General features: G+C 39.1%; 1 protein-coding gene across 2 annotated transcripts in view; it reads left to right on the top strand.

Annotated features, from left to right (window-relative positions):
• The window catches only part of CTNNA2 (catenin alpha 2), a 466335-nt gene that overhangs the window by 35522 nt on the left and 407757 nt on the right, over positions 1–23056 (top strand). For both annotated transcript variants that reach the window (XM_058838585.1, XM_058838586.1), the window contains exon 2: positions 19661–19767. In XM_058838585.1, the coding sequence (XP_058694568.1) occupies positions 19666–19767 (102 nt within the window). In that variant the 5' untranslated portion in view covers positions 19661–19665. The remainder of the gene's footprint in view (positions 1–19660; positions 19768–23056) is intronic.

Raw genomic sequence — 23056 nt, 5'->3', positions numbered from 1 at the left:
TGATATATAATGAAAAGTAATGATACTAGACTCTGTCTTTACTTTTTTTCATTAATGAGCTGCCAGTCACTTCAACAACCAAGTCCTCTTTTGAGTACAATAAAGTTTCATTCTAAATGTAATATATATTCTCCTTTCTTGCATAACACAATACTTGTATAGCTGAAATCATAACACTGAATGTGTCACAAAACCAATTTATTTATTCTCTCCTTTGGCACACTGGAAATGCTATTTGTCTATTGCGAAGAAAGAGAATGGCACAGATGGGGTGGCATCTTGAAATTAATAAAAAATAACAAAAGCTGAGGAAGGATTTGAAACAAAATTCTGTGGCTTCTACTCCAGTGGAACACACACCCAGAAGGAAAATTACCTGTGGTAGGGCTGGCTCTCAAAAGGTCTCTGATGAGAAGAGAAGGTGAGTGTGAGGTGTTGGAGCTGGTCTGATAATAACAGCTCCCTGCAAGCTTCTGGCCTTGTGTAGGATCAGGGATTTTAGACTGGGATGCATCTTTTCACATGGGCACTGCAGAGCTGTAAACTCTGCAGTCACCACAGTTTATTTTATTTCTGGCTGCCATCACTTCCATCCACCAGTAAGTTGCTTTCATCTTGCTGTAGTTGGAGCCACCTCGTATTAACAGGCTTAGCTAATGTTCTTCTTGGCTGAAAAATTTGGGCACCATTGAGCTGAAGAGTCATAAAAAAATGGAGCTATTTTCTTGGAGCAGTCACCACCATTATTGCAAGATTCCCAGTTAATCAACACAATTTAGTGAATTGCATCACTGGCATCCAGAACTGTCACTTTCTGTCGACGGCCAGGCTCACTGGTGTAATCTGTGGGACAGATACTTCATGGGTTATGATCCCAGAAGGATTTTATAAATAACTCCAGCTTCACTGGGAGGTGGTATCTGTGACTGGCATTAGTAGTGTAATTCCAAGTTACATATTAGTGTGGAGGTTCTGCACTGAAATAAATGTTCCTAAAAGGTCAAATGGAATGTATGCAGTCAGGTCTGGCCCCGTTCCCAGATTTCATGAATGAAAACATAATATTGGGCTTGTAAAATCATATCCTTTCTCTTTTAGTGGAAAGTAGTCCTTTTAGCATACTTCCTCTAGAATTTGTAACTGCTTGTGTAATCTGGTGTGAAAAATGAAACGCTTTGCTGTTCTGTTTCCTTGGGTACAAGGTTGTCTTCTGTGTGGTCATTTTTTCAGATTAGTGCTTCCTCTGTTACAGAGGGAATGCCATTCTCACATTTTGGCATGAGTAAACATCTGTGTATCCAGGGCAGATATTGAAGCTGTTTCCATCCAAAACCTTGTTCAGATGTCTCCTTGATACCCAAGTCTCAGATTTCCAGAGACAGCAAAGGAAAACAGCAAGAGCAACAGCAAAAAACAAAACAAAACAAAACAAACCAAACCCCCCCCCAAACACTTCCCTTCAAAAAAAAAAACTCAAACCAAACCAAAAAACCTAGAAAAAAAAATTCAAGGGGACAAATGAGTGCATTTTTCTGCAGTACAAGAAAATGACTTGGAAGTTTCTGTGGGAGTTACACAGCATGAAGCAAAGCTGAAGTGCTTTATAATACCAGAGTCCTTAGTGAAGTATACATATTTTACCTTGATTTGTTCTCCTCATTATTTTATGAAATTCAGCTTTTTTTTTTCTTCCCCCTCCCCCAACACTTTTCATGAGAAATCTCAAAGGTTGTAATGTGGCTGTGAATGGGAACTTTGCTTTTTGTTTAGATATTTGAGAGTTGCTGGTGTGTCTTAACTACTTTTCCCTTCCCATTGTACATTCCAAAGTAAATATTCATTTGAGAATCTGGCTCTGTATTTTTCTTATAATCTAGTTTTGGGTATTTTATTATGTATAAACCACCTTAATTACCTGTGGAGTTTCTACCCAGGTTGTAGAAAAAATACCTGCTTAAAAAAATCCAAGTGTGGCACCGGTATGAAGGCAAAAATGTGTGTTCTGTGCCCAGAGGATTTCCCTGTGGTGTGGCTGGTGGTGGAGTCATTAATCAAATATAGCTCCTTATTTTCCTGATAAAGGAGGGAAGAATGGGAGTTCAGTAAATGGAGATTTCAGTGATTTGAAAGTGGGAGAGTGCTCTACCTTTTGTTTTGTTTCCGTGAAATTGAAAGTGCCATTCAGCCTTATCTGGAAGTTCTATCCAGCACTCTCAGGTTTGTGAGTTTTAGTGGTGCACTGAGCAGGAATAATTTTACATTTGGAACAGAATTATTGTGCCCTTCAGTTACTATATGTGAGCCTGGTTCAAATTGTGTAGCATTTCAGCTGAAGCGAAGGAGACCTTGGTGACGCAAATGACAATTTAAATACTTGGTTAAATATCAGGAAACATAGATCTCTTCAAAGAACTAATAAAATCTTCCAAAACATAAATGCTGTTTTCTGGAGGAGGCTGTGCAGACCAGAAGATATGCAAATATTGGATTTAAAGGTAATTTGTGTAAGCTAACAGTGCTAATAATTGGAATTTACGTATGTGCTGGCATATGGGAAAAACTAATTAACCACTCATGCCTAATGTTGCATAATAAGAAATGGTAACTTGCAGGCAAATGCATGAAAAACTCATCAGGTTCTTGTAAGCAGGAGCCATGATTGAGATTTTGGGATGCAGGCTGGATGCTGCAGCGTTGTGTGGGATCAGCAGTGTGCAGTGTTGGGCTGGCTGTGAGCTCCATTAAAAACAGCCCTGGCACAAATCCCATTTCAGCCCTGGACTGTGCGAGTGGAAAACTCCTGGGAGCTGAGATTGGAAAGGGATTGTGGCACTCTCAGTCCTGGCTGCAAATCCTGGAGGTGCTGGAGGGCTGGGAGTGGGCAGTGGGAAAGGCAGGTAATGCCTGGAACATCCCAAAACTTTGAATTAAAATCGACTTTGCAACAGAATGGAAATGACTTTGAAATTTCCTTGTCCAGCAGTCATAGGGAATTTCTGATTTTGAATGCAAAATGCAGAATTATTCATGGGGAAAAAAAATAAAAAAAACTATATATGTTTTCAAGCCAGTTATGTACAATTTTTTATTTAAACACTTCAGAAATTGTCACTTTGGAGAAGGAGGTAGAGGGTGTATAGCTGCTGATAAACAAGTATACAAGTTAGGGCTCTTGTTTAACCAACCAAAATGTTGGATTGTCTCTGGTGTTAGAAAGCTGGCTTGTACAGTTTTGTGTTCCTAATAATATTTATCCACATATTATGTTCTTCTGTGATGGATGTGGAAATTTAGAATAACTTTGCAAATGGTTCTTTTTAATTTCAGGAAGAACTATAAATGCTTTTCTGTTTCTTTTAACTAGAAGGAATAACTTGAATTTCCTACTTCACTTAAAAGTACACATACTTTTTTACTTGTTTGTTTTGCATTTAGGGAGAGTAAGAATAAAGAAAAAAAAACCTGAATAATTCCTAAATCAACAACAATTTTTCAGCCACATAAATATATTTAAATTATTTCCCAAGAAGGCAAATTAAATATTTAGTATATAACTGTGGACTTCAGTACATTTTCAGCTATAACTTCAAGCTGAAGTTTACAACAACAGTACAAAATTATACCATTGAGACAGTGTAATTTATGAGATGTGTTTGTAGTTTTGCAGGTGATAAGGACAGGATATGAAAAGGAAAAATCACAGCCACAGTGCAGCAAAGTGACAAAGGAGACAGTTTATGTGATTCAGATGGGATGGTGCAGAAGATTGTTCAGGGAGCAAGGTCAACTGTGTACAAAGCTGCTCCTGAAAATGTTACATTTAAATTAATTAAGTTTATTTTAATGGAACTCAAAGTGACTGGGTCTGCACCGGGTATGGCTTTTATCTGCCCAGGATAACTGAGCTACTTTTCATTGCTCTGTCTCTGGCTGGCAAAATGAAACATTATCTTAAGGCATTCTGAGAGAATGGAGCAGTGGATGATGGATTGATAACTCTGAATAAGAGTAAGGAACAGCAGTGGTGATTAGAACATTGATTGTATCAAGAACATTTAAGAAATTATCATTTTTCCCCTCCTCTTATGCACTTGTCTCACTGATGGCAGGATCAAAATTAATTCCACAAAATAATCTCTTCTGATTTCATGCTTGCTTCTCAGGCGTGAATCCTGTGTTTTGAGAGGAAATACAGAGCATCAAAATTATTAATGGGAAGAGATAAGTTTGTGGCTCCCCATCCGAAGAGAATCGTATAGGAAATGCAGGAGGTGACATGAGTGGAGATGAATGCTGAAGGTCTCCTCCCTTTAGGTCATCCCATCCTCAGAGTCAGTGCTGCCTTTGTCCTGAGATGACTACAAATGAGGGGAAGGCCCAGGACACGGCATAAATGATACCAAATAAATGCTGTCAATGTGTCTGATAATGAGAAATATTTACAATTAACAGCATTATTTGGTCTATTTGAATGTAGGCTTTTGGTGTGAGATTTCAGTGGAAATAGAAGTAAAATATTAAACCCTTTATAAATTGTATTTTTTATTATTATTTTGGTAGGAAAAATAATCAGCTGAGTTGTCTTAGTTAAAAATAATGCACGCACACATATTGCTGTGATAGTCCTGGCAAAAGCCTCTGACCCTTAAATCTGATTTCCCGTATTGTAATTTTTAGCAAATACTACCTTAAATTAGGTTTAGTTGTAGATTTCAGAACCGTGCTTGTGTAAACAAATTTTGCCACACAGAAGTAGCATTTTGTCTACTTTAGTTAGAAATTTATAACGTGGCTTGGATTCAGCATGTATTAATAGGTTAGATTCATTTTTGGATTTGATTAAACGTGCTCATTGTTGTGAAACATTTTGTTGCAAGACCTGCATCACTAAGTTATTATTTTAATTTACTTAGCTTACTTGCAATAAACTGATGGAATTGTGTAGAACTCGTTTTTTTCTTTCCAGAATTTTATCTGTTATTAACAATCCTTGCTCAAAAGTTTTCTTATGAGGCCAGCCCTGTGGCAATGTTCCCAAATTTGTATCTAACAAGGAATTTCAAAGTAATGGAAGTTCAGTACCTGGGGTTTCATACCTATGACTGCATACATAATTAATTTTTTGCCCACTGTGAGAGTTTAGGAATGTTTTTTTGTGATGGTAGAAATGGAACAGTAGTAGTTTATTGATACATTTTTTATTATAGTGTATTTTATATGTTTTGAAATAAATTAAAGTTTCAAAAGGCAAGTGTTTTCTTATTAATTTCTGGTTTCAGTTGAGTTTTCTCTGATTATATTAAAAAATTAATTGCTGGTAGGAATGTTTGATTTCCTTTCTGTGATCTGAGGAAGTAATTAAGTGCTGTTAAATAGAATCCTATTTCTTGGAATGAGTTCACTTTCTTTTGAATTTCCTCATTAGCTGCTATCTTACAATTAAGTAATTGTGCAAGATCATCATGGATTAGAAGTAGTGTAGAGGATTTAAATGTGTATTGCTGCTTTTGGGAATGTGTGAACTGTTGAGGGGCTAGGGAAAGGAAGAGGTGCAGAAAAATTTGGGAATGTTTGATTTAATGTGACTTGTTATTTTCCTGTAAAACTAAAATGATGGTAAGGAGCTGATCAACCTAAAAGGGACTTAAAGGTGGATTTTGTGTTTCTCTGCTGTCAGGACACACAAGAGCAGAGAAGGGGACAATGGGAAACAGCCTCCAGTTACACCAGGGAAGGCTCAGGTGGGATAGTAGAAAAAAAATTCTTCACTGACAGCGTGGTCAAGCATTGGAAGGGGCTGCCCAGGGCTGTGGTGGGGTCACCATCCCTGGAAGAGTTCAAAAAAATGAGTGTATGTGGTGCTTAATATGGTTTCATGGGAATGGTGATACTCAGGGGTTGGACTTAATGATCTTGGGGGTCTTTTCCAGCCTTATTTGTTCTGTGTTAGGAGAAATAAAAAAAAAAAAAAGGCTTCTCTTTCTGCCTGATAAATAGATCACATAGAATGTGTATGATCTGCTTTCTCTGTGTGTTTTCTATCCCTTTTGGCACCGGTAGCCCATGGGGAGTCCTTGTCAGAGGGGTGTTCTTGTGAGAACATGGACAGCAGAATGTGGCACTGCTGTGTAGATAGTGGAGAAGAAAATGTCACCACCAGTTCAACCCTTGAGGTTTTTTCCGTGCCTGCCCTTCCCAGTAGTGATTCCTCACTTCCAGGAGCACCGTGGTCTGTGATAAGAAGTAATTTTCATGAGTGCCTCTGTGTGAAGCTGAACGGTTCCTCTGTGTCCCCCTTTTAATAAAGAAGCTGCTGATGCTTGAAAGGCAAATTGGAGCTGTTGTTTCCCCTCAGATTCGCTGGGTTCCTTCATTCCTGACCCTCCCTGTCAGGGCAAAGCCATTCCTGCTCTAAACACCTGCCCTGCTTGCCTTATCACACAGGGAAGAGGAAAAGGAGTAGATTTATCTCACTCCTAAGAGTGGCCCAATCTTTTGTACCCTGGAGGTTTCCTTATCTGCTGGAGATTGTCTCCAAGTGATGTGGCAGGGGCCTCAGGGGAGACAAAGAGTTATATTGTTCCACCCCAAACCCCTTGTGAGGGACAGCTCAGGAGTTCTGATTGGGTTTGAGTCCCTGGGGGGTTTCTCCCTTGGTGTGTTTCTAATGGTCCCTGACCCTGAACTCCACCCTCAAAGGTGTAAACCCTCGGTTCTGTCCCTCAAAAACCCCTGCTGTGCCTCTGTTCAGAGCTCTCTGTTCTGGACCTGACTTTGTTCCTGTGCTGAATAAATGGTTTCATGAACCGGGAGCCCGTCTCGTTGGTGTTTCATGCTGGTCCCCAGAATCCTGCTGCTTCCCTGGACGAGATCCCGAGGTTGCGGACTGCAACAGAGCTGTTGTTTCCCCTCAGATTCGCTGGGTTCCTTCATTCCTGACCCTCCCTGTCAGGGCAAAGCCATTCCTGCTCTAAACACCTGCCCTGCTTGCCTTATCACACAGGGAAGAGGAAAAGGAGTAGATTTATCTCACTCCTAAGAGCTGGCCCAATCTTTTGTACCCTGGAGGTTTCCTTATCTGCTGGAGATTGTCTCCAAGTGATTTGTCTTGCTCTCCATACCAGAGGAGGCAGCAGGCTGGGGTGTCAAGTTTTACACTCCATTTAATGAGGGGATGAAGTGCTTGATGCCTCTGAGTAAAAGTGTAGGAAAGCACTCCTGGTTTCCTGGACTCCTCTCAAGCCTCAGGCAGCCTGCAGCTCAGCAGCTTCAGGGCAGTGTTCTAGAGGTTTTTTTGTCTGTTTTGTGGGTTTTTCCCTTTCTATTCCCTTTTATGAATGAATTAAGGCATTTTATGAGCTGATGTAAACTCACATCTGGAGTGCACTGTGACAGGGAGTTCCCAAACCTTTCTGGATAACATCAGAAGGGTTTTGTTAATTATTTTTTCCATTGGGAAAGACAGAAACAAAACACTGCTTAATTTTATCTGTGACACTACAGGTTATTATTTTTATTATTATTTATTAGGAAAAGGTTCTTCCTCCAGAGGGTGCTGGCACTGCCCAAGCTCCCCAGGGAATGGGCACGGCCCCGACGCTGCCAGAGCTCCAGGAGAGTTTGGACAGCACTGCCAGGGATGCCCAGGGTGGAATTGTTGGGATTCACCTGTGCCAGACCAGCAGTTGGATTTTGATGATCCCTGTGGGAGCCTTCCAACTCAGGATATTCTATGTTTCTATGATTTCAGGTTTTCTTTTGTTTTGCACTATGAAGACTTTTTAATTTCTGTAGGTTTTCCTTGAAGTCCTTGACTGCCCTTGTTGCCACTGTATTCCTCTGTTCTGCAATATTCTTTGTAGGAAAGTGATGGCTAAATTATATTAATGATACGGATTTATAATGGCATAATGGTGTTTTCTGGTTTCTTCTTGTTCCCTTTCAGAATAATTCCTCGCCTTATTTTTGTTGCTGCTCTGTGTTAAGCTGGCATTCACAGAAAGCTATTATAATTCACAGATTGCATTCCTGGGTTTTAATAACCAATTCAGAGTCCATCGTTATGTATGCAGGCAGGATCCTGGTCCTTCCTGGTTTTTATCACTTTGCATCTATCAAAGTTAAATTTAATCTGTCTTTTTCACTGCCATTGTAAGAACTTCAAAGCAATGCTGTTCTATGGTTCTTGTTTGTTTGGAAGGAAAGAAGGGAGGAACAGGTAAATGATCAAATTCTGTGGGCTGGCATTCTACATTTCAGTAATGTATTCAGTCTTGAGATCAGTTAATTTATTGTCAGTAACTAGGTTTCCTGGAAACATAAGAGGAGAGGGAAAGGACATGAAAGTAAAGAAAAATAATAAATGTTGGCCTCTGTATAGTTTGAATTCTTGGTGTATGGTGGATCAGGGAGGCAGCTTGAGATACAGAAGTGAGACTGGAACCTGTAGTACTCCCAGCAACCTGGTGCCTTCTGAAGAGTAAAGAATAGATAACAGGTGTCCTGCCAATGTGTGATAACAGGGGGGGGAAATGGGTTTTCTCAGGCTGTCAAAGACATGGGAAAATGTATTGCTACCCAGCAAACCTCCTCCAAGTGCTAGAGCTCAGAGCACAGCCAAAGGAAGAGCTCAACCCTGGAAGGATGCAGTTTTGATTCTGTCTTCCTGAATTTTCTTTATTGTAATGACCAAGCTGTGTTCTAATAAAATCTGTTTTTACTAATTCAAAGCCCTTGTAGTGTTTTTGGCTCACTTAGCTGAAAGAAAAGCTACGAGTAGTTGTGGCTCAAAGTAGGGCCCAATGAAAGTCTCAGTGATGAATCTGAGAAATTCTTTCAGTCACCAGTTGCAGATGTAGTCTAGACTGGACACTAATTTATTGAACTGTCTTTTCTTCATTTGTGGCCACATCATAAATATCAGCAGCTAAATTAAAAAGAGAAAATTCTGAAAATTTCTAGAACAGTGACCATAGAAGTTCTAGCTAATAGAATTAACACATCTTTGTGTATGACAAGTAATGGATGGAAACTAAAATACTTCAAATTTAGTTTACCAGTAAGGTTTTTTTTTCTTGGATTTTGTTTTTTGGGTTGTGGTTTTTGTTTTTGGGTTGTTCTTTTTTGGTTGATTTTTTGGTTTGGTTTTGGTTTGTTTCTTCATTGTTTTGTTCCTCTCCCTATTTCAGATGTTGATTAACACAATTCTGAGGCAAGAATTTTTTTTTATAAGATTCGATGCTGGGCCTTTGTAAAGCACAAAATTATTGAAAAGGTATTTATGTTCTGAAGGTGTTGCAGGTCATGGTTGCTTGGACTGCAAATTAAAGCTAAGAGGACAACACAATTACATCTCAAATTAAAAAAAACAAAACCTCTCCCTTGTCCTAGGGATGATTGATTTCTTCATGGAATAGGTGGGGGGAAAACATGTTTAGTTCTAAGTACTACACAGAAATCAAAAAATATGGGCTGCTGCTGATAAATTAGATTTTCTGTTGGAAACTAGAGCATTAATAGACTAGAATAGACGAGAAACAGCCCTGTCAGTCTGCTCTCAGACAGTAGAAAGCTGGAGCCACAGTGATAAGAATTATTTTTGAAGAAATAGTATGGCACAGTGGAATTAACGAGGACAAATGGGGAATTTAAGGAGTGGGATGTAAACATGTATTTAAAACCAAGTCAACAACAACAAAAGAGCCACAAGGGATAACTTGGAGTGCTTTGTACAAGGCAGCAGAACGAGTGATAGGATGCCATGGATTAGTGAGGGCAGCAGGATCACCTATTGACTGCCTGCAGGGATACAGGGAACAAAACAAAAAAGAACTTGGGCTTAAAGGCTGAACATCCCTTGATCAGGGACAAATGGTGATTCTGGATACTTTCCATGCCTGTGCAATGAAGAGAAACTGTGATGACATTTGTCACTATTGAATTATCTGCTTCGTTTTCTTTCATTCTGCTGCAAATACCCCACTAAAACCCAGGAACATTCATGCATCGTTGTGATGGCTGGCAGCATACACTGGAGTTATTAAAGACAGGGATGTGAGCCAAATCAAAGAAATTTACTGTCTTGAAAACTGGGTTTGTTCATAGTAGGATGTAAAGGAGGAAACTTTAAAATATTGGTATGGTTTGGAAATTAACGACCGTGATGGTGAGTTTATCTGCTACTGCTGTGTATGTGCAATGGGAATATCAGCTGCCACTAGATTGTGATTTTTCTGTCTGGAAGGGTGTCCAAAGCCAGGTTGGATGGGGCTTGGAGCAACCTCATCTAGTGGAAATGTCCCTATAGCAGAGGGTGGGACAAAATGAGCTTTAAGGTCCCTTCCAACCAAACCATTCTGTGATTCTGTGCTTAGATCATCTCTAGCTCTGTAAGTAATCCCTTTATTTGGAGAAACACTGCTTAAAACAAGCCACCTCCAACGTGTCCATTGATCAAACAGTTCTCTGTGTTTTATGGGTAGTTTTAAACAAATAGTGGATTGTGCCAGTGCCTTTCCAGCTCTGTGAATTGTGTTGCCATGGAGCATAAATCTCCACATGTCACTGGCCTGTCTGACCCATTCCAGCACATTTATAATTAGTGGGAACTCTTAAATCTATATGCTCCTTATCTTAATGGAAGGTAGTGCTGCAGATTGTGTGGTATTCACTGCTGGAGTTCAAGGGGTCTGGAATTCAGTTGGATAAAAGCAGTTTAGCTCTTGCTGGACCATGTGAATTGACTTTTCTGGAAACCTGGTTGTGTTTTGTTGACTGCAAAATGACCTTCATGTGTTTGCATGGCTGTACAGGACTTTTTGAAATGAAGCCAGAGCCCATCCTTTGCCTTTTTTTTATTTTTTGTTGACAGTGTCCTGCAGGAAGGAAGAGATTTGATTAGTGTAATCACCTCCATATCATGCACCGTATCTTCTAATGAAGTCAGTTCTGTTTAAAGGAATCCTTATCTTGGAGACAGTGAAGTTCTGAATTTAGAATAAGCAGGGATGAAAAATCCATCTCAGGTCTTTGTTCCTCGTACATATTTTTTCCCTATGTAAAAATCTTCTAAAAGTTGTTTATTTCTATGAAGAACCTGTTTAATTTCAGCTTTCATTCACTTTGCCTGGATTGGGGAGTCTGTTACAATAATTGGCTATTTTTTGTTTTTATGATTTCTAAAGTTCTCTTACATAAAAATCTGTAAATCTATGATACCAAGTTTAATTTTGTTACCCCCCCCATGTAATACTTTTACTTTATTATTGTTTATTCATTATTATTAGCTTTATTATCATTAATTCAATTAATTCAGTTGAGAATATAATGGTGATGAAGTTCTTATGCCACTTTGTATTTCAGTTGTTCACAGCTAACAGAACTACAGCAAATCCTGTGAACACAACTGGGGAAGATAAAACTTTTTGTATATCACCATGCATTGTGCTTTATTTAATACATCCATCAGCATAAGAATAACATCAGGAAAATTTTCAATAACAGAATTAAGCAGTTTGGTTCTTATTCTTAACAGTTCTATTGTTGCAGATTTTTTGCTTTGTCCTTTTTTTGCATTGGTAGTAGATAATTATGGAGCAGCACCTGTGGCTTGTCTCAGAGTGAGGCCAATTTTGAATAGGTTTTTCTAAGGATAGAGCAACTTTCTGTAAAATGTTTAAAGGAAGAGTAGATTTAATGAACACAAGGTTAGATGATAAATTTCTCTGAAATTTTTAGGGGTTTCTCAGAGGCAGTTGATGAGCAGCTGGACAAATGCAGATACAGGACAATGTGACATCTGGAAGTTGGTGGGAGTGTTCAGAGAGGTGGTTAATGACCCTGATATTAATTGCTGAGGAAAATGTCAGCTGTGCTTCCACTGGGCATTGTTTGAAGGCAATCCTGTTTAATGTGTTAATTATGGAGTTGGAAAATGGTGCAGCTCCTTCTCCATAGTGTGGAGGCTCATGGACTTTCCAAGGGCAAGGGGAGACTCTTGGCATCCAGTGAAATTGTACAAGCTTTGGGCTGGTTCTCTCTGTAGTTCACATAACTAAAAGATTTTGTTCTGTGCAGGAAAACAGTGTTGCACCTGTAGGAACAACAGAAAAAAAACCCCTTAATTATAATGGTGAATAATTGGATAATTTAAAACTTAGTGAAAGGGAAATGTGTACAGAGATGCTGCTACAGCTTTGCCATTCTAGTAAAACCAGCAGGGAAACAGTCTTCTGAAAAAACCAACCAAGCTAAAAAAAGCTCCAAACCCCTTAAAGCTTTGACTCTCCATAGGAAAAGCTGTCGATTGTTTAATTTGGAGGCAGCAGTGGTTGATCTGCCTGGAATAAAGAGTTCTCTCTCAGAGAAATGAAGAGCAGCTGCAGGGTAATACAGAGGTAAGGTTAATTGTCTTTTCCAAGGATGAGGAATTGTAAATAGGATTCTTTTGGTGAAAGGATGACCTCTACACACAGAAGCAGAGCTTGCAAAGTCATGGTTAGGATTAAGTTCAAGAACTCCCTTTGAAGAACTGTTGGAACTTGAGATACTAATTCTGTGTTGTAAGGGGAGCAAATGTGTTAATTTAAACCAAAGATTCTTAATACTCCTCTGCCTCTGTAAAATGTGAGCTGGTATTACTAATGCCAAGTTCATACAATGAAGAAAAATAAGAAGAGAAATAAAAGAAGTAAATAAATGTTTGTCTGGATTTTTTTTTTTTCCTGCAAGGTGTGTGATTAAAGTTGCCTTACCTAGATGCAGAAAAAAAGTTTCAAAACTTACGGTTTTATTACTAAAAAGGAAAGTAATTTCTGTAAAGTCAGCATATCTACAGTAATTTATGTGTCTTTTACAGCTATTACTTTGCTATATGTAGAAATTTGCATCATTTGGAGGGCAATATGATGGATAGAGAAGGCAGAGTGTAGGATCTGCACTGAGGACCTGATTTAAAATGATTTGGTTTTCCTGGGCTTGCAGCATGACCCGACATGAACCAGCCTCCTGGCATCGCTGAGCTCAGGGGCTTTGATCACGTCCAGAGCTGTGAGAGGACTTTTATTAGGAGGTGTTGAGGAGCTGTGTGAATACAGAGTGATCTGTGGGAAAATCTGTGCTTGTACAGAAGAGACAGGACTGCCTTTTGCTGAGGCCTGGGCTGCCTTGTGGTACAGATTCCGTAAAATCATCTATTTCACTGAGCTTTTTGGGAAACTCCCCTACCTTGACTGTAAAAGTTACTCTGGAAAAAAGCATGCTTGTACAAATAATGCAAGATTAATTATTTGAATATAGGAATTTTATGTATGGCTGTTTGAAACAGCTTTCAAGCCCTTTGACTGCTTACTTGTATTGGAATAAATTGCTTTTCATGTGGTTCCACTTGTAATATTTATTAAAGCAAAGAATTGTGAACAATCCTATTTTTCAACCTTCCTAGGCATAGCACTCCTTAAATCACCAGGCTCCTCACAGAGAACCAACCATTAGAAATTTAGGTGTTTTAAGGATTGGATATTGGATATAACATCCCCCTGAACTGAAGATCTTCTAAACAATAAACTACTACCAATGCAAAAAAAGGACAAAGCAAAAAATCTGCAACAATAGAACTGTTAAGAATAAGAACCAAACTGCTTAATTCTGTTATTGAAAACTTTCCTGATGTTATTCTTATGGTGATGGATGTATTAAATAAAGCACAATGCATGGTGATATACAGAAAGTTTTATCTTCCTCAGTTGTGTTCACAGGATTTGCTGTAGTTCTGTTAGCTGTGAACAACTGAAATACAAAGTGGCATAAGAACTTCATCACCATTATATTCTCAACTGAATTAATTGAACTAATGATAATAAAGCTAATAATAATGAATAAACAATAATAAAGTAAAAGTATTACATGGGGGGTAACAAAATTAAACTTGGTATCATAGATTTACAGATTTTTATGTAAGAGAACTTTAGAAATCATAAAAATAAAAAATAGCCAATTATTGTAACAGACCTGAGTCCTGAATGATAGGAGAACCCAAACAGGCACTCAGACTGCAGCTGTAGGTGCATAAGCCCTTAAATAGAACTATTTTCTCGGGCACATAGTAGATAAAAACTTTTTGGACACTGCACAGAGTTAAGGTTTGCACAGAATTTTGAGGTGCATTCTCCCTTTCTAGTCAAAGCAGAGGCAGCACCCTGTTGGGTGGGTGGGATCTCTCTGTTACTCCAACCCTTACACTGGTGTTTGCACCTTCCCTGGGAGATTTTCAGGGCCTCTTTGATTTCTGAAGGCAATTTCCCCTCACACCTGGTGCATTGGTGTAGGACTCCAGAACTGAGCTGGTTAATGTGACTGAAAAATGTGAATCACTCCATCATTGCCTTTTTTTAGCCTGCCAGTTCCCATTTCGGGGCTCTCCATGCTCTCTGTCCCACTGGCTCTGTTACCACGGTAATCCTCCCCTTGGAAAGTGCTTTTCCCTCCTTCTCTGGTGGTTTATTGGTTACAAATCTCAGTTTGCATCATGGGCTGCTTCCATTTGAGAACTTGGTTTTGTTGAGGCCAAAGCAGAATCTTGCCCCACTGTGGAGGTGGAGGGTTAGCAGAAGTGGAGAGGGCTGTGAATCCAAAAGGAAACTGAGAGCTTAGAAAAGCTCCAATTAAAAATTCTCTGCGTGGTTAAGCTCAGGAGTGGGGCCTAAAGGTTTAGTTTGGCTTTTTTTTTTCCCCCACCCAAGTTTTAGGAAAGAAGAGAGGAATCACATTCATGAAACAAACAAATATGTCAAGAAGTTCTTGTTCAAGTGTGGAGATGGATATTCCCTGTACTCCTCCAAACCATCCTGCTCTGTTTATTATTTTTTTTTCCTTTCCTCTTTCTTCATTTTTTTTAAGCAAGGTGATGAGAAGTGCCCGCTTGAACTCTGATTGTTTCAGCCAGATCTGCTGGAGGCTGTACTGGGCTGTCATTGACTAATGATAGGAGCTTTTTATCTGCAGAAAGGCATGTTCTCTATTCCCTTTCCCACTGCACTTTTACTCCTCATTGTAAGTCTCTGTCCTCTTAGAATTCCTCCTTTATTTCCTTTCCCTGCAATTGTTACGCCCTCCTGCTTTTTGTCCCTCTGTCTCTATTTGTATTCTTGTGTGAGTAGAGACAGAGAATGAGCAAATGGGTTGGGAATTGTGCTGGGAACCAGGCTCCCTTGAGGATCAGAGCTCTTGCAGCTGCACTTTCTGCTGCTCAGGTCAGAGCAGAGGTGCAACTGCATTGCTCAATACTGCAGATAAATGTAAGGGAACAGAATCTTGGCTATATATACCACCAGGTTTATATATATATAAATATATCTATATATATATATCTCAGTGCAGCCCTCTGCCAGCCTGGTCAGCCAGGAATGGGCTGTCCAGGGCTGTGTGTGCTGGGAGGATTTCTGATGTCTGAGCTGGTTTGTCCTGTGCTCCTGCCCCCCCTGTACCTGAGCTAATCCAGAGCCAGCTCTGGATCTAAACGCTGCTCTGCTCTGTAGGCAGCCTCAAGGGTACAACCATTCACGTGTTTAGATTTCCACCTCCCAGTGAAGCAAATGTCTGTGAAATCAGTCAGATTTTTTTTTTTTTCCTCTGTCTGTCTCAAGAGACTGTGTATCCTGCTGGAAGGAATTCCTTACTCCTCGCAGAAGTCTGTCTCTGTGCAGAGAGGTGTTTGTTTTGACGTGGTTCTCAATCTTCAGACGCGAACCAAGGGAGTGCAGACTGTGTTGTTCAGTTTTTAACTCATCTCAAACCAGTTTTTGTCTGGAGAAGCTGCCCTCTCCTTCAGCTCTGCTGCTCTTCTCAGAGCTTGGGTTGTTACCTGTGCTGCTGGGAACACAACCTCAAAGGCAGGCATGGAGCTGAGCGCTTGTTTTCCTTCTGTGGGGTTAGTCAGTGTTCAGCCAGCTTCTGTTCCTGGTGGAATTCACAGCCCTGTTACCAAGGGAAAAGGGTAGAAACCTGCAGGAAGAGCTGAGCTGGGAGCTCAGGTGGGTTTGAAGCATGTGTGGAAGTGCCCCATTGATCTGGACACGGTGACTGCAGTCCAGAGTGGAGACTGGTGGGGGAGGATCAGATATAAAGCACATTTTCTTCACTAGTCCATCTAAATACATTTGGTATTAAGCACTGAGTATTAAAAAGTTAGTATTTTAACTTGACTATTTGGAAAGGTGGGCTAAATTACTTTGCCTTTTGACTCCTCTCACCTTACTGATTTTCCATCTTGCTGGACATCTTTCTTTCACTAATGAATATGATTTTTTGCCTTCCAGTAGCAAATAGAGTGTTGGAAGTACAGACTTGTATTGCCAGCTTTGCCAATCTACTCTTGCCAGCTGATTAATCCTACAGCTTTGCTATGAGTCAGGTAGAAAGGGTTTTCACTTTATTCTGGATGAAATGTTTACCATCTGTCTTTCATGTCTGCATTGCAGATGTCAGCTGGACTAACAGCTGGAGGCCTGCTCAAGACTGGCAATGTTTATATTTCTAAAAAATTATCACTTTGCTTCAGCAAACGTTGCTTTTGCTTATGTAGATATTAAATATTTTTACTCTTCCACTGGAGTTGTGGCACAGAAATGAGCTGCACTGTAACTCATGAGCGGCTCTGACCCTCAGGAAGCTCCTCTGTGTAGCTGTGGGTCTGTTGTGGAGGAAAACAGGGAGCTGCAGTGTGACAGACAAACAATTCCACATGCTGAACATTCGTAGGATGTTCCAAAAAGTAAAATTATGCTGTGTGAAGAGGCTGGTGCTAAGGGTGGTGTGGGGTTAGACTTCTGGGCACTGTTGTGGAATGGAGAATTCTACTGATGTGGATTTTGGCTCCACTTGTTCCACTTGTTCAAGTAAATACTTGTTAGTATTTGCTGAAGTAAATGCTTATTTTCTTTACAGATAGGCTTTGAAGACAGACTGGCTAAACAAATGCTCACACTGAATATTACTGAGCTGGATAGAGACATTTCTGTATTGCTGTATTTAGGGAAAGCTAAAAGCTTAGAGCAAGACACGTTTTGGCACATGCTCAAGGAAGAAGAAACACAGGCAACAGAATTCTTAAAATACATTCTTGAAGGAAGTCTGGAGCTAGTTTCAGGATTAGGACTGCAATGTCTGTACACTTCTATGGCAGTATTATTACAGCACTGTTAACTTGTATTTCCTTTCAGTAGAGTTCTTAAAGCTGCTTTTGGGGAATATTTGGTCAAATAGTCATAAAATACTCTTAGCATCCTGTCCTTTATCCAACTGAGCAGTCCCTGTTTGCCTATTTGGTGTAGGAAGTTCAGTGTAGAAATTGCAGTGAAGAAATATTCCATCTATTCTTACGTAAACACTTGGGCAGGTAACTTCTTTTTAGTCTTGTCATTTAAAATTGCTGTTGTGACAGCAGCTGAAGGAGTGTTGAGGAAAAATACATTAATTTTACTTTATTTTTACTTATTTGCTGTTGCATAGATTTGACTGCAAATGAAAAACTGTCATAAGTTTTTAATAAGGTTTTTTCTTGCATGAGCCCTTTTTATATTTAAAAGCCATACTTACCCTTTTATATTGAGTTTTGAGTGATATTTATTTTCTTTTTTAGTAAAGGTTGAATCTGAGGCCGTATTCTGGCTGTAACAACTGATCACCCAGGTTATTTTTAGTATCACCTGCATGACTCCTATCCACTGAAATTAATTTGCTTTTGTAGGTTCTGGAATATGGTACAGCTTTGAATTTGTTTTTGAATTACGACAAGTTTGAGTTCTCATGTTAATAGTTAGTGAGGAAAAGTGTGCTTAGTGAAAAGAAAGACTGTGACACATTTGCAAGTATCATAACTCATAATTAACCAATTAGAATAATTGTTTACTTCAGACTTATTTTTTGAATTCCAGAGGACAACGGGAGTGGCAACCAACTTTATATAAAAATAAACAGGCTCTGAAAGATAATTAAATATTGAAAAAATGATGGCTCCCACATCAACCATGTTTACAGCAACTCGAAACTGTCTCAGTTTTCTTTAATCACGCCTGGGTGTTTTCAGCACTGTAAAATATGAAACTGAATGGGTTTTTGTGGAAGAGTGGAAACTAAACGAGTGATTTTAGCACTCACTAGATATTATCTGATAATTCTGTTACCAAATCTTTGCAAGTGAGAGGAGGCTAATGGTGGTTTTATATGTGATTTATAAATACATTGATTAGGGAGTTCTGATATGCCTCTCTTTTTGAGCAAGTATTTTAACCCAGTGAGAACTTTTGCAGAGACTTGCCAGCCTGTTTATATTGATTGATAGTGATTACTCAAGACATTCTCATGAGTAGAGCAGTAGAATTTATTTTGTATATACTGGATAATGCTGCTAAATCCTGAGTAAGTACCTTACTGAATTATGCTTCATGAAGTGGATTGTGAATCAAGGAGCAATAGCTGAATTTCTTTTGATTTTGTGCCCTTAATTAGGGTGGTGATTCATCTGTTTATTTATTTGTAAATTTTATTACTGAAGTTAGCTTATTGGTTAAAAATACTAAGATAAAATACCAAAGTTACTAAGTTAAAAATGCTAAAATTGTTTTCTGGAGAAAACAATTTAAAATGTTTGGGGTATTGTATACAGAGGGGCTTGACTTGAATCTCACACGATGTCCAATATGATATTACTGATTATGTCCAATATGATATTCTCTTCATCTGCTATGTTTTCTCATGGTATACGAGACTTCTAATTTTTCTAATTTTAATTTTAAAATAAAGGGAAGTATTTAAATCAGAATTGTTTGAAATTAACATTTTCTTATTAGATTTTTTTGTCTTCTTGGGTTTGATGGATAAGTTAACTTATATGAGGCTTTGCTTGTCACCAAATACTTAAATCACTTTCCAGCTCAATGAGGCGTGTTGGATGTTTCTTACAGCCTGACAGCCGGCCTTCTCTGTATCTGGAATTTCCAAAATGAAGTCAACTGTCTAGAAAATTGCATGAAAACCTGAAATGGTGAATAAAATGACAGCAATTTACTGTTGTCTTCATTTTGGGCTTTGTTTAAGCTCTTAAGCCTAAGGTGGTCTGGAGAATCTGTTTTGGCTTTAAATGATTGCTCCTTGATGCAGAATTCAGAAATGCTGAATACTGTGGGGGAAGTTTGATTCAAAAATCTGAACAGAGTTGTTGAATTTGTTTTATTCCACTTCTGACTCTTCCCATTCCTTGCCTGTCCCACTCTGAGCTGTGCAAGGTGATGTGAGGGTTGTGATAAGTTCATAAAACTCCTTCTCCTTCCTGACACTTTTCCTGTGCTCCAGTTTGGGGTCTGTCTGTGGGGTGGAGTCCTTCAAGATAAACCTGCTCCTGCCTGTGCCCTCCACGGGATGTGGTTCCTTCAGGACACACCCATTTGTTGTGGTGTTGGAGGTCCAGGAGTAAAAAGAATTCAGAATTTAAATGTCTAAGCCCCCACTGGATGTGGCAGTGGCTCACCAGGGAGTTCATGGGAGTAAAGGAACACCTGTAAGATTATGGAGAACTATGTGGCTATATATATTTATTCTTTAAGTAAATGCTATGCATGATGTGGGTATTGCACTAATAATTTTCATGTAATTTTATCTGTTCCAGGGAGTATGACTTCTGCAACATCACCTATCATTTTGAAATGGGACCCCAAAAGTTTGGAAATCAGGACTCTCACAGTAGAGAGACTATTGGAGCCACTTGTTACCCAGGCAAGTGTCTTTGCTTTGTTTTGTTTCTTCCTTCAGCCTGATGCTGTGTTTACTCTTTTTACGTAATTATCTTAATAGTATTTGATAATAAAAACATAAGCAGTTTTTGTTTGTGATCTCTGTTGGAAAGCTCTGTTCAAATGTGTTTAGAGACTCTTGTTCTAAATAATTTATAGTCTCAAAAATGTGAGCAGGAGTACAGTAGCAACAACTATTTACTTATGTCTGTCTTATAAGGCAATTTAGAAACTTAACAAACAGTCAGTCTAAGACAGGGATCTGACTGAGATTTGCTACTGGTTTGTTATTTTACCATGAAAGACAGGTTCAAAATAAAAACAAAGCAAAACCAACCATCCAAATTACAGAAACTGTTAAAACCTGCTTCATTCCATGCTGCCATCACTAGAGGTGTATGTAAAGGCCTGGTGCCTTTCTGTTTCTGAGTTGCTGTTAATAATGGAAAGCTGCTTCTTTAAATCCCTCCAAATTATGTCTCTCTATGGTTTCTCTGCTCTTTCAGTGAGTCACTTTCCAAAGAAATGACATCTGGTTGTCTTTCTTTGTTCTTGAAAAAAAAAATTATGTTATTTTTCTACAAATTATTCTGGACATGAAAGTCTCTAACTGCTCACATGACTTTACAGACTCAAGGCAGAGAGAGAGAGCGTTACTTCATTTCACATGGTGAGAACATGGTAATTAACTTCCATTGTAAACCCTGATCATTTTGTTTTTGATATGAAAGACAGACTGAAATCCTGAATTCACTGTGAAACCAACTGGGTATGAGGTTGCCAGATCTCTGTTATTCTGGTACTGATGTTGGCCCAGCAAGTGAAGCTGCTGTGCACCAAACTCTGTTGTGAAACTCTCGTTACTGGCTCCTCTCTGAGGGAATTTCCTGTTCTCCTTTTGCTTTATTTTCCACTGCTTTGCCCAGAGAAGAGAAAACATCAGCCCAGAAGCTGCACAGTTTCTCCAGGTGCTGGGTTAACTTTGGGCTCAGCTACACCTTTGTTTGATAGCACCCTTCAGCAAATGTAAATCGAGAAATTACAAGCTGAGCTACAGGACATGGATGTCTTCAATGATAAAAACTCATGTACCCAAGATTGTATTTTGATGAGGAACAATGTGTTTCTATTTTAGCAGCATGTCAAAGAAACTAGGGAAAACAAAATGCTGCCAAGAGAGGGTAGAGAAATGCTAGGCTATTGTTTTATTCAACTTTTATGAATATTTCCATTCTTTAGGCTATTGTTTTATTCAACTTTTATGAATATTTTCATTGTGATTTCTTTTCATACGTTTCTAGAAAATATGAATGAATAAATAAATAAAATAAAACCTCCTTTCTGAGCACGTAATTTGATTTCTTGTATTAGGGAAATAAGTAGTTTTACTTATTTCCCTCTATTTGATTCCAGTGGAGTATGTTTGACTAAAATGTGTTTCATATGAGCCACACAATCGTAATCACAAAAACTCCAAGTGATGAAAAATGTCTTACCTTCAGATTTCACTTATCTGTTGCATTTTTAGCTGAAGCTATTCAGCTGCTCTGTCTTTCTCAGATAGGTTAATGATCATCCAGTTTTAAGGACTTTTTATTTTATTCTGTGCCTGGAATTGCATTTGCAGTCTGCTCAGGTCAGGAATAGTCTCTGGTTTACCTCTGTGGGGGCTCTGAACTCAATCTGCCTGTGCAAGATGCCACGTGCAAAGATTGGGATCTCCTTGAAAAGTTTCAAAGCAATTTCCCTCCTGAGAGAGAGAACATCTAATTTGAAACTTTATCTTGGCAAATAAATAAATAAATAAATTTATAGGTATTTAATCCCATTCAGTTTGAGCTCTGAAGTCCACTTGTGGATTCAAATGAGCTGCTTAATGAGAAGATCATAGAGATGGGAAGTTCTGCCATGAATCATTGAAACAGATCACTGGATAGAAGAGAGAGATTTAATGGCCACAAATTGCAGCAGAACTTTGCTGCAAAAGTTCCTGAGTGACCTTTGAAGGCAGTCCTACTTCCATAGAGTAATTCAGGTTGGAAAAGCCCTCCAAGTTCATTGAGCCCAACCTGTAACCAGTCCCCCCCTTGTCGCCAGCCCAGAGCACTGAATGTATGTCCAGTCCTCCCTTGGACACCTCCAGGGATGGAACTCCAAACCTCCCTGGGCAGTTCCAATGCCTGACCATCCTTTCAGTGAAGAAATTCCTCCTGGTGTCCAACCTGACCCTCCCCTGGCACAGCCTGAGGCCGTGGCCTCCCGTTCTCTTGCTGCTTCTCTGGGGGAACATCCCCACCTTGGCACACCCTCCTTGCAGGGAATTGTGGAGGAGCTTTGACCAGCAGTTTGGAGAAGATGAAATCCTGAGCCCTCTGCAGCCAAAATTTGCCTGATCCTGTGATTTCCATCACCACCAGGACAAATTCATGTATTATTTTGGCATTCAGACTTGAATAGTCAGAGTACCCTCTTGTTCTCCAAGCAGTGCATGATTTTGGACAGTGCTGGAAAAAGTGGAAATTGTTGTACACAGGTTTTAGGGCTCCAAAAATGCTAATTTAGTCCTTTGTATCTGTGAATTTTGAACTCAGTGTATGTATAGACACATGACTGACAGATTTCCAAATGATGGTACATCCACTGGTTTCTACCGATACTTCAGAGAGTAACGCAGAAACGTGATGTGGGTTTGACAAAGAACACCTCAGTAGGAGAATGGTGCATTAAAAGTGAATTTTAGACAAGCTCATTAGTGTTCCAGATGAGAAAATATGGATAACCTAGGAATTGATTTAGAAGGAATTATAAGACAAGAAGGTTGTCAGAGCTGGAGGCAAAAAATAAAAAAAAAAATCCAAAAATCTATTAACTGATGATGAGAATGCATTAGAAATGACAGAAGTGCATTTATTCTAGGAAGCCCTGAACTAGCAAACTAATTAAAACTTGGTGTGGTTGTCAGAGATGTGAGAGGGTTGGAGATTGCTGGGGTACCCTGTTCCCAGTCTTGTTGTCGTGGTGGAAGAGGAGCAGGTAGGGCCTGTCACACCATTTATTAATTTGCCATTACTACAATTTTCTAAGAAATACGTGCTAGAAAATAAAATGATTAGAGTTGAAATTACTAATTGAGATGTGTTTCTTTTCTCTGGCTTCAGTGTCACAATTAGCTAAAAGCAGAAGGTAATTGTATTTATTGCTACTTTTGTTTTCTGACCTTTTTTTTACTATAAGTCTTAGAATTTTTAATTCCATTGCATGTTTATAAGGAA

Source organism: Poecile atricapillus, chromosome 4, assembly GCF_030490865.1.
Source record: "Poecile atricapillus isolate bPoeAtr1 chromosome 4, bPoeAtr1.hap1, whole genome shotgun sequence".
Taxonomy (NCBI): domain Eukaryota; kingdom Metazoa; phylum Chordata; class Aves; order Passeriformes; family Paridae; genus Poecile; species Poecile atricapillus.
The sequence above is the reverse complement of the archived record's forward strand: the minus strand, read 5'-3'. Positions and strand labels throughout refer to the sequence as shown.